The sequence below is a fragment of the Notolepis coatsorum genome (genome assembly GCF_963971535.1).
Source record: "Notolepis coatsorum genome assembly, chromosome: 18".
In the NCBI taxonomy this organism is placed as follows: domain Eukaryota; kingdom Metazoa; phylum Chordata; class Actinopteri; order Aulopiformes; family Paralepididae; genus Notolepis; species Notolepis coatsorum.
Genome location: NC_140182.1, coordinates 37,480,935 through 37,493,472, shown reverse-complemented (window position 1 = coordinate 37,493,472; position 12,538 = coordinate 37,480,935). Strand labels below are relative to the sequence as shown.

Sequence of the window (12,538 nt, the reverse complement as noted above, 5' to 3'; positions counted from 1 at the left end):
ATATGTCCAAAACATACAATGAGTGGCATCACTCCTGACCTAGTGTGTCTAGACAATACTATCACTATGTGTAGCACCAAATGTGTTGGGCCCCTTACCTGCTCCAATTCCCAACCCACACACACACATACACTTGTACCAAGTTGGCTAATTATATCAGAGTCAAACATTTAACCAACAGCATTAGAGACAAAAAGAAGGGGAAAGGCAAGGCTGGTAACAGGGAGTGCCACATGGGTTTTTAAACAGGAGGGCTTCTGATTGGCCAACTGGTGATTTGCTTGATGGCTGGGATGACTGGCTGGTTTCCAATTAGTGTCCTGATGAAGGACAGGAACCTGGATCAGAGTAGCAGGTAGAGAGAGAGAGAGAGAGAGAGAGAGAGAGAGAGAGAGAGAGAGAGAGAGAGAGAGAGAGAGAGAGAGAGAGAGAGAGAGAAAGGGGGGGGGGGGGGTGACACAAAAGTACAAACAACATACAACAACCACATGCTGGAACGTAACACCCCCACACACAAGAACAAACCCATTACCCAAAACATTTAAAGAGTGCGGTTGGTACAACAACCACTCGGGTCGATTATGACGATTCGACAGCAACAGGGAACGAGTCAACGGCAAACGGAACAAGTCGACAGCAACAGAGAACGAGTTGACGGCAACAGAAAACGAGTCAGCGGCAACAGAAAACGAGTCGACAGAAACAGAGAACGAGTCGACAGCAACAGAAAACTAGTCAGCGGCAACAGAAAACGAGTTGACAGAATCAGAGAACGAGTTGACAGCAATAGAAAAAGAAAAGTAAACCAAACAGTAGACACTGGAGCAAACACACTATTGTTTAGTTGTTTGTCATCAACATCATCAGTAACACCAGAAGCAATCACCTGAACTGAAGCAACTGAGGAATGTCAATATAGCAATACAATTTTAAAAGTTATAGCCCTGCAAAGAAGGTAAACATCTCCATAGGCTTTCAACTGTGGCAGACTGGGTACAATGATGGGCACAACCCCTGGCGCCCAATGTGTTAAAGGTTTGTGTATTTCAGTTTATGGTGTAATCCTGTGGAATGGCTTAGATGAAGAAACTAAAATGAGCAAGAACATTGTACAGTTCAAAAATAGATATAGGAAAACTCTCATTGATGAGTACAAACTTGCAAGAAAACCCCCACCTCCCATTTTCAAAGTGCACTGTCCACTGAAATTTTTTTGTTTTTGGAAACATTTATTTGAAAGAAATCTTAGTATGACTGCTGAATTCACTCAAGGCCCTCTTAGGTTTTGAATTGTTTGTAGGGAGGTCAGTCAGCAAATCAGAGGGCTCCTCAAAACGTCAGTCAACATGTCAAACATAATTTCAACCAACTGATCAGATGGCCCTTCCGAAGGTTAACCCTTTCACTGCCACACGGCAAAAGGGTTAACCCTTTCACTGCCACACTACAGAAGGTTAACCGTCTGTAGTGTGGTAGTGAAAGTGTTAACCTTCTGTAGTGTGGTAGTGAAATGGTTAAGGTAAAACAGAGGAGCCCCCAAATGACTTTTTGCCTTGGAAACCCCAAAGGTCTAGGGATGGCTCTGGTTCTATTATTAGATCCATGTGACAATGGTCTCAACAATGTGGCTCCTGAATTCATGTTCAAAAGGTAACATTAACATCCATCCTACAGCAGCTTGGTGCCAAAATGTGACATTTTGAGTAATTTACAACATCTTGCCCATTGGAACTGCCATTGTCAACGCAATAGAGGTTTCACTATCATTTGATCAGCCCTTGGCCAAATCATAGGCCTTAACTTGTAGGCCAAACAGCTGGTGAGATTTTGTTCTGATCCCTTTTGTAATGTGTGTGTGTGTGTGTGTGTGTGTGTGTGTGTGTGTGTGTGTGTGTGTGTGTGTAGCGTGTGTGCGTGCGTGCGTGCGTGCGTGCGTGCGTGCGTGTGTGTGTGTGTGTGTGTGTGTGAGTGAGTGAGTGAGTGTGTGTGTGACATGTGAACGTGGGGGGGGAGGTCAGACTCATGACACCATCAAAAGTAGACAATTTCTCAAATTCTCTTTCTGTATGACTTCTTCCCATCAATGGCTCTATTTTTTGCTATCTCTCTTTCTCATACACACACAGTCTGTATCTCTCTGTTCTTCTACAGTATCTTCCTTCCTTCCTCTCTCTCTCTGTTCCCAGCCATGTTCCTCTGTCTCTGTGTGTGTGTGTGTCTCTCTCTCTGTGTTCCCAGCGCTGTCTCATTCCTGCAGGCTGTCAGTGTACGGGTCAGTTAGCAGCCTATAGTCTGTTAGAAAATTGGATTAGGACAACGTGAGCTTTGTTCAAAGGGACCGGTAGTGTCCGGCTGCTCCGCCCTCCGTCATGCACTTTCATGTTACGTCAGCACGCTGCGTGACCTCCCCTGACTGTCACCGTTCACTACCGCTGACTGGGGCTCCATCCGCCGCTTTAACTGCCGTGAATTTAAAACGGGAGCTAACAGCGTTTTAAAAACAGTTTCATCAGCACTTTCGTCCCCCCGTTAGCAGATATGGAATCGGCGGCGTCCTCCTCTAATCAATGCAGGTAAGATAACGGGTACGCAGCTGTTACAAGTAACACAGGCAGCGGAGAGAAACGCGCTCGTGCTGCTTCATGGTTGTCAAGGCTACGGTTAGGTAGCTATTGGATTTGAACCACGATGAAGCATAGGCCGATGGCTGAATATGGTGCAAAATAATAAACCCATATCTCTTCAGGTTGTTTCAAAATGTTTTAGGCTAAGCCTTAATCCCGTCAACATGAGCGCGTTTTATTATGGAAATCATAATGGGGTTCCCTTGTTCTAATCTCCTTCTCCCATAAATCTGTTTACCCTGGATAATAAATTAAATAGGTATTCATAAAATATTGTAAGATTGTGTTCTAACGTTACAGATGTATGTAGTGTATTTCCGCAGGACTGTAAGATGCAGGTTTTTATAAAGGATTCCCCCATAGCATTAGCATGCTGGACACGCGAGACCAGCATTGGCGCAACTTAAAGAGACAGTTCTCTTTTCACCCTGCTCTGCTGCTCACGAGAGTCACAAGAACAAGCAGCCATGCAGACTCGTTTGTATTTGAGAGAGGTTCCGTGTTGTGTCTGCTCTGCCAAAAGCGCCCGTCGCTGTGCCTGCAGGCGTTGCGTGCACCGAGCCCTGGTTAGGAAAGGGAGCCCGGTCGGTGGCAGGCACGGGAGTGAGCTGAATGGAAAGTGCTGACGCAGCTGACCGCAGCTCCGGACTGGCCTTCGGCAGCACCACGGACAGCTCCCCGCGCAACTGGTGGCGTTCCATTATTGGAATATTGGCTTCCGTGAGTGGGCATTTCTGGCGCATCTGCGCTTGCGTGCAGTGAACGGACAAAGGGGAAACTGCGTATAATCTTGTTTAACACTCCTATGCAGAGCTGTCTCTACGCCTAAACACGTCACAGTCTACTAAACAGCTCTGGCCAAGAGAGCAGTGGAGCACCAAATCCGAACACCCACCACCAAATTAGCTAGACAAATTATAACTTTGAATTGGGTGTCACTGTATTATACTTATACAGACTATCACAAATAACCCAAATCAAGCTTGTCACATTAATCTATGTAAAATGTATGCAGTGATAATAAACGGATACATACATATTTGTTCTGCTTAGCATATAGTTTCCACTGACACAGTGAATAAAAGACTGCAGTGGAAATGTAATTATTTTACTTTAAAAAAAAAAATCGTTTTGTGTATTCATGAAAGAGACTAAAGATATGGGGGGAGTGCATTCTGTACGTGTATAGTATAAATGATGACCACTAATTTTTAGCTCATGCAAACAAATAATATTGACTGCAAAAACTAGTATTTGCTGAATAAGATATACTACTTTGAGACACGATGGGCTTATGTTTGGCCCTTAGGCCCAACTGGTTCAAGTTTGAAAACAATTACGCTAGAAATGGGATGAATATGCCACCCGAAGGCTATGGTGCAGCAGCCAATTGGAAATGTTATTAATTTGTGCTCCGACATTTGAGGTAAAACTCTACCTGGTTCAAATGAGGGATATTAGGGAAAGGAAATCCTATCTATTGAGCAAGTTCCTCTTTCCTCAAATGCACAGCACGTCCCACTGGTTCTGCATCTTGAGGACAGATCATGTCCTCTCACCTGACGTGTGAGTTTACCAGTGGGAGTTTTCTTTATAGACCTAACTTGACAGCATACATATTCTAAATAATGGGCGACAGTGGCTCAGCAGGTAGAGCGTTGTCTGGTAATCTGAAGGTTCCCGGTTTGATTCCGGCTCCTCCCAGTAGCGCCTTGAAGTGTCCTTGAGCAAGACACTTAATTGGTTGCCCTCGCCGTCGGTGTGTGAGTGAATGGGTGAATGAGAGAGGCATAAATTGTAAAGCGCTTTGCATAAAATGAATAGGCCCCATTGTATTTCCTGATGCCATGTTTGTTAGTACAGTTGCTGACAGGAAATAAACATACAAATAAACAGGAAATAAAGCAACAGAATAGCAACAGAATACTTCTGTAAAAATCTACAGATTTCTCATCGTGACTGTCATCCTGAAATCTTCCAACTACCTTTCAGGTGTAGAATCTTACATCTTACATAGATTAGAATTTTGAGGACTGAACATTCTAATGAAGAGGTCACAGTAACTCCTGGCCATTGAAGCTATTGAGTGGTAACGTTTTGAGAAAACATAAACCTGATATGGTTTCTTTCTCTTCCTGCCCATGTAGTCCTGCCTTGTTGTTTTGATTATGACTGAACTGTGAGTTTATGAATCACTCATTAAAAAAACAAGGTTAGGTAATGTGTCCCGACTTGCAATCATTCACCACAAGCATAAGCACAAATATTTTTGCTGTGTGTGTGTGTGTGTGTGTGTGTGTGTGTGTGTGTGTGTGTGTGTGTGTGTGTGTGTGTGTGTGTGTGTGTGTGTGTGTGTGTGTGTGTGTGTGTGTGAGTGTGTGTGTGTGTGTGTGTGTGTGTGTGTGTGCGTGCATGCGTGTGTGTGTGTGTGTGTGTGTGTGTGTGTGTGTGTGTGTGTGCGTGCATGCGTTTGTGTGTATGTAAAGGTGCCATCATGCCATTACCAGCTATAAAGAGTAGTAAGCTACAGTACATGAAAGCTTACTTTTGTAATTAACAGGCTGGTAATATAAGGCTGTACTTGTGTCTGCTTCCATTCAGAACTGTCATTATACAAAGCAGTTTGATAGTAGGCAGGGGGACCTCGAGTCCCTGGGCTTAGATAAAGGCTTGTCATGCAAAGACTCCACTATCACTTAAAGTACTGGCTCAGACATACTGTAATGTACCTTTCTAACCATTCTTCTGGCTCTCACCTGCAAAGTGAGTTACCAGGCACTTAGTGTAAAATGTGTAAATGACCAAAGCAGAAAGGCTTGTTATTACTCATTAGCTTGTGACTGAAACTTGTTCCTGTTTGCGGACGACTCAGCCCTGCTGGTCTCTGACAAGAACAAGTTACAGGTTGAAAAAACCCTCAGCTCGGAACTAGGCAAAATCTGCATATGGCTCGCCGACAACAAACTATCATTACACATGGGCAAAACAGAGTCCATTCTCTTCGGTTCAAATAACAAACTCAGCAAGACCGACGGCTTCTCAGTTACAGTGGGTGACAATATTGTCACAAGGAAAGATGAAATTACCTACCTGGGTTCCATCCTAGAGGCTAATCTTTCCTGTGACAAAATGGCATCCAATGTAATAAAAAAAGTCAACCAACGAACTCGATTCTTGTACCGGATCTCCTCTCTGGTAAACAAGAATACCCTGAAGACTCTGGCAGGAGCACTCATTCAAGGGTACTACGACTATGCTTGCACCTCATGGTACCAAAGCACCTCAAAGGCACTAAAAACCAAATTACAAACATCTCAAAACAAACTAGTCAGACTACTGCTTGACCTGACTCCTAGAACCCACCTCACCCCTGCACACTTTGCCAACCTAGGATGGCTTAGAGTAGACGACAGAGTACAGCAACTTGCAATGGGCCTGGTCTACAAGATACACTACACGACCAAGGTACCCATGTACATGTCAAAATACTTCCCAAAGGTCAGTGAATACCACGATCACAACACCAGAGGGAGCTCCACAAATCATGTAAAACCCAGATTCGGCTCAAACAAGGGACTAAACACGTTTCGCAATTATGCCACATCAATGTGGAACGCCCTACCCAAAGCTGTAAAGGAATGTGAATCACTACCCACCTTCAAAAACACTCTCAAAGAACACCTACGGGAGACTGCAATTCGAAACTGGCCCCTACAAATGTCCTAACCCAGTTGTACAATAAAGACCAAGCATGGCTTTGTCAGTATTCCAATGTACAGTGCCCCCCCCCCCCTACCCAACCCCCCCCCCCCCCCCCCCACCTCCAATGTACAGCCCCACCCAACCCCACCCCACCTACCCAACCTCCTCCAATGTACAGTTTCTATGTCAAATGTATGTCAGTATTCCAATGTACAGTGTGTGTGTCCCCTACCCAACCCCTCCCCCCCCACCTCCAATGTACAGCCCCAACCCACCTACCCAACCTCCTCCAATACACAGTTTCTATGTCAAATGTATATACACTCTTTTTCTGGATTTTTTTAGTATCACAAACAGTACTGTATTTGCAAATCTGGTATGTCATAAATGTATAGATGTAGCAGTACTGTCTATCTGTATGTCGTGTGTGTCATATGATGAATTGAAAATGGGGGACCCTGATGGAAACAAGATGAAAGTCTTTCTCAGGTCTGCATCCTCTTAACAATTGTATGTATTGAGCTGTACTGTACTGTACCCATTCTGCAATCTGTTAATAAACTTTTCAATCAATCAATCAATACTCAAGGCTAGTCTGACTTGGTAACAGCCTAAGATGGCATGTTTGAGACAGTTCTCAAAGTCATTATGATGTTGACAGTCTATAGAAGTAGTTACGTCTGAAAATGTTTAAAATATAATGCATACTGTCACAATGCATATTGTCAATCGTGAAAATATCTGAAAATACTCTGATGTGATATTTAGGTTGTCGTGGATGCCGGAGGAATAATTAGCGTGGTCCATAGTTGGTGGTTCACACGTTTATTAGGTCAATAGGAGAATTGGCTTAGAGGGGACCCAGCGGGTCCCGTAATGAGTGCCCAGAATCACAGAATACGTTGATGTTTATACCTGACAGGGAGGGGTGGGGCCATGTGACCATGGGAAGGAGGATGTGATTAGATAGGAGGATGAGACATTGGGGGCGAGAGTAGGTGCTTAAGGGGAGGGGCTGAATCGGAAGGGAGGTTGAAACACACAGGAAGGGGCCGGAAGGGGGATGGTTTAGGTGTTGAAGGTGAGAGACAAAGGGTGGTGATGCTTTATCAGGGGACAAAGGGGTTGATCAAGGGAGACAAGGTCCTACTATAGTAGGTTAGGTTAGATGTGGGGGGGGGGGCGGGGGGGGACAAAATGGGAGGGGGGAGGGGTACATACAAGGTCCACGTCGCCCAGCCCTTTAACCTACTGCTAAACTTGTCTGGTGAAGAAAGATCATTGCCAGAGTTATCAATTTACAACTGGCTTTGACAGTTATAGATTTTTTACTGGCTTTAACCTCTTAAGCCTGAGCGGTCTGGTACTGGTACAAGATTGATATCACGCCATAAATTCATCAATACAGAACGTATTCATTCATGTTGCGTTTCTTTTTCAAATCATCTGACTTCTAGCGTGAAGCTTTTTTTCTCCTTATTTTCGGGATCATATCTCACAAGTGGAAGAGACCTGAATGCTATTGCCATAAAATAGAACACAGTTAGTTTCTCTACCTTTCTGTGAACGTCTAGCAAAAAACCAAGTTGCAATCTGAGCAATTTACATTATAAAAAAGGAACTGTACTACTTACAGTATATTTCATTCACGGTTTTTGCTGCCCTGTCAGGGGCGGCTGGTGGTACTAAATCCAGATTGTACTCTGCCATTGGTAAGAGAAGATTTTGCCCGATCCATAGATGTGGCCATAATAAGGTCATTTATAGGCCTGATATTCTATATTGTATATTCATATTTCAAATTGCATATGTCCAGATGGCAAAATTCAGTACTGTATCTACAAAAAACCCTGTAAATCATCTGCCCTTTATTCATTTGCTTAGATCTTTTGTACACATGATCTCAGGAAGGTGCTGAATGAGCTCAGTGGCAATTTATCACGTCTGGTCAATGTTAGCATGGTGTTATTCAACGTCAAAGATAATTAAAAAAAAAAAAGCAAAGGGGGAAAAAAAATGTATATTCTCCTTTGGTTAATTACAATTTACTCAAGCCTAGTTTCAAGTTTCAAGTTTCAAGTTTCTTTAATAGTTGTCATACAGAAGTACAGAATACTTTTATACAAAATGCTTCTTACTGTAACGCTCCAGAGACTGTGCAAGACAAGATAAGTATGAAATAAAATAACATAGTATAGCATGTAAATTAGAAGTAACAGACACAATATATCTGACACTGGGAATACATTCCCTGATATCCATCGATGTCCCTAGATACCAAGAACATGCAAATGACCCTTGTAGAAGTGGAGCAATCTTCCATTTACTTAGGTATGTATTTTTTTTGGCGAATTTTCAGAAAATATGGCTAGGGCTTAAGAGGTTAATAATACAGTTATAACGTTAGGTTATGACTATAACCAAGTTCTGTTAATTAGGGGTGACGCTTGGCATCACTACTGCACTCGCTCGCGTACGTGCACGCGCACTGAATAAATTCCACAAATGTACCTTTAATACCAGTATTAGTCTGACCACACCCCTCATCAGCTTACCTTCATAAGCAGGTGTGTGGTCACCTGCTCTCCTCCTTCCCAAGCTTTCACCACAAGGTGAGGTCAAGGGCTGCAGCGGCCGTCTGATGCCAAGCGTCACCCCTAATTAACAGAACTTGGTTATAGTCATAACCTAACGTTCTGTTTCATTAGGGGCTCTGCTTGGCATCACTACTGCACAAAGGGAGGCCAAGCGGAGCCGCTGGCTGACAAATACACCCCGCTGACAGCCCCCCAAAACCATCAGAACAGGGAGGGCCGAGCCCCCCTGACCCCCCCTAATGGAGGGTATCCCCCCTATTAGAGGCTTCACGGGAAGGCGACGGACCCGACCGTGCGAAGAGGCACTCAAGCAACTCAACGCACAGGGTGAGCAGACCGTGGCTTGACCCCACGACTACACACACGCACAACCCGCATGCCACCCGGGAACGAACGGAGGAACAACCTCGTTACTGCCCCCAGAATCACGGGGTCAAGGGCAAACCCAACCCCGTGGCAAGGCCGTAGCAGCGGAGCGCGAAGGAAGACCCAGACCCACCAAAAGGACTCCCTGGAATGGGGGCCCGGAGAAGTCCATGATGTCAGCATCAAGACCCCACCAGGTGGGCACGTAGTGCCCCGCCCCCCACATCGCCAGCGTATTCGGACAAAGGCCCCTCAGTTACTGCACCTGGTATTCCCAGGCGGTATCCCAACCAAGTACTAACCAGGCCAGAACCTGCTTAGCTTCCGAGATCGGACGAGATCGGGCGTGTTCAGGTCGGTATGGCCGTAAGCCGAGCGGGCCCTGTCCCCCCAATAGTACACCGCCTGGCACACTGACCCTGCAGAACAGGCAGTCAGCATGGCCGTAAGCACACAAAAAAGGTTAACCAACGGAAGCAGGCAGCGCACCGGGGAAAAAACCAGGCAACAGGCTGTTAACCCTAGCCTGGAGACTGCGGACGAGACAGGCGCCAGAGGGGACAGCTGAACACAGCTGGCGGTGTTGCATGACCAAGCCTCCATTTAAAAACCCCCACCCAGAGGGGTCGAGGCAGAGAAGGCTGACACGATTGGCAGACGTCATGAACGTGCAGGGGCACCCTCAACCGGTGAACCCGGGAGTTGACACTGCTCCAACACACCAGGGAATCAACCACCTCGGTGTTACCCAATGCGGTGGTTGTTCCTATAACCCCTCAAGAAAAAACTCCAAAACACACCTGCGGGTATACACCGGCTATACCGCAGTACAAGTGTTTCAGTTTTCAAAAAAGGTTAACCCAGGCCTACGGGTCGACGAAACATTACTTCGGACCGGGCCTGGCGGTACGGGAAGCACAGGGTCACCAGAGGAGGTCAAAAAACCACCCCCACAGGCCCCTCATCGCCATGCGTGAGAGAGGAGCGAAAAAGAATGGAGAACCAGCCCCTAAGCACACCGTACTTGGTATTCCCAGGCGGTCTCCCAACCAAGTACTAACCAGGACCAACCTGTGTAGCGGCCGAGATCCGACGAGATCGAACGTGTACAGAATGGCATGGCTGTAAGCCATTACGACAGTGCTGAGTAAAACGCACCCAACCAGGGTCTCCATAGCGCTTAACCCTGTGACACCCAGACCGACCTGGCATTTTTCCCTCTGAAAAAAGCCCAAGTCCCTCAGGGTACCAGAACAGCAGATCTGCATCCCCGGCGGACAACGGGTTCAACTGATCTGGACCAGCGTGACCAGAACCAGTCCCGTGCCCTAACCACGCCGACATGCCTACTCCAGGAGAAGGGCAGATATGCGTGTTGATCTTAACATGAAAAGAAGGCGCCACCCAGACGTTTGGGCGAACCGCGCCTGGTGGCCCACCCCAAGGGCGTGAGACCCCTCTACATATGTTCAGATCCATTCCGTCATCATCCCCCAGACATGAACGAGAATCCGTCGAAAAACCAACCCAGGTCATGGGATTTGGTCGTCGGAAGAGGAAAAACCCCCATCTCAGTTGCTTTATAAAAACGCTGTTTCAACCACAAGCAACCAAGGCGTGCCAGTCAATCGCCTGTTTACAGCGAGCTAGCACTATACGTGCGTCGGGACACACCCCCATCAATGAACAGGCTATTTAGACCTGTCATTGAATCCCCAAGGCGCCCAGGGGAACGACAAGAGGGGTGTGACACTCCCTAACTCCAACACTTCTGGAATAGAAAAGAAGGAAGCATCAGCAGTATGTATCCCAGTCTACACAGCCGGGGTAAAAAATGTTCACATTTTTACATCCCACCACCCTCCCATAGGAAGGAGACAGGGATCCCCAGAGAGACTTCCCACGCGAGCTGTACAGATTGAAAAGAATATATTGCACCTTGAGCCATGTAAAAAATTGGTTTTAGGGCTCTCCGGGGAAGAGGCACTGAACCCATACACACTCAATAATCGAATTGAATCGAATACATATACAATAGAATAGGACCCTTCTAGAGGGTCCACTCACTTTGACAATCTGAGGAGGAAGGCTCTGTACTCTGATGGAGGCTCCCTCACATGGAAGAAGGAGTCCGAACTCACAGAAGGCCCGAATAGGCGCTTGGTGAGGAGGAGCCCTGACCACCCCCCCGAAACAGATCCATCACATGGACCTGAACAGCACACGGAAGTCCTACCAACAGAGACGCGCACGGTGACGTACTCTATGGCGGGGGAATTCCTGCGGTGCACACGCCCAATATACCAGGCCGTGGGACCAGGAAACTCCCTCCCCCCCCCCGTAACGTGCCGAACCGCCACGTGACGGGAACCTTGAAGGACAGGGGGTGTACCCCTGACCGACAGAAACAAGGGGGAGAGGAAAGGTTACCAGTTCACCCCTTTACGACCCCACACCCATGATACGATGTAATGACAAAAAGAGAATATGACACAGTCATAGTCAGCTCTATGAAGCGTTTGACAGCTCCACACAGCGCATGAGCTAACCTGCTATCTGATTTTTACTAAGGAAAAACACAGAATAGAGAGGGCTCTAAGAGCCCCGGTCCAACATACACATGTGCTTCTGTGGCCAGTCCAACCCAGTTGTAGGTCACATGACACACACAACCCATCATCACCTACAAAAAATGGCAAAAAACACTCAACAGAGGAACGCAGTTTTTCACAATGAGAGAATACATCATTCTCGATTAGTATCGGCCACAGGCCTTGCTAAGCACACATGACAGCGACCAAACCATTTTTTCTTTTAGGAAAATAAAGTTTCTCCAGCAGATTTAGCACAACCTCAGCAATCAAGCTAAGAGTTACATCGCATCCCTACCACACAAAAGACACAATTAGTGCACAAACATGTCTGATAGGAGGATGAAAAAGTCCCCAGGGAACCGGGGGGAAACACAATCCTCTTATTTTACCCTCAATACGGCCAGTTAAAACAGGAAAACCTGTTAATATGTGAACACACTGTTCATTGTCATCACAGGCTGAGAAAAGAACATTCTTTTACTCACTTGTCACCAAGCATAGCTTCATAGGTTAGTTACCTTAGTTGTGAGTACACGGTACATATAAACACCATGATGTTTCTCACACAACAACCAGATCATTACATCCCGATTTGCACGGAGAAGCTAACTGCCAGTGACAAAAACAGCTCACACATAACCCGCGCCGTATCCCA

The 12,538-nt window shown here is 46.2% G+C and overlaps 1 protein-coding gene across 1 annotated transcript in view; it reads left to right on the top strand.

The window, feature by feature from the left end:
* Positions 1-2,533: 2,533 nt before the first annotated feature.
* Positions 2,534-12,538, top strand: part of pnp6 (purine nucleoside phosphorylase 6) — a gene marked incomplete at its 3' end in the record, with an annotated part of 35,884 nt that continues 25,879 nt past the window's right edge. The window contains exon 1 of the mRNA XM_084334880.1: positions 2,534-2,573. Within this exon, the coding sequence (XP_084191006.1) occupies positions 2,539-2,573 (35 nt within the window). The 5' untranslated portion in view covers positions 2,534-2,538. The remainder of the gene's footprint in view (positions 2,574-12,538) is intronic.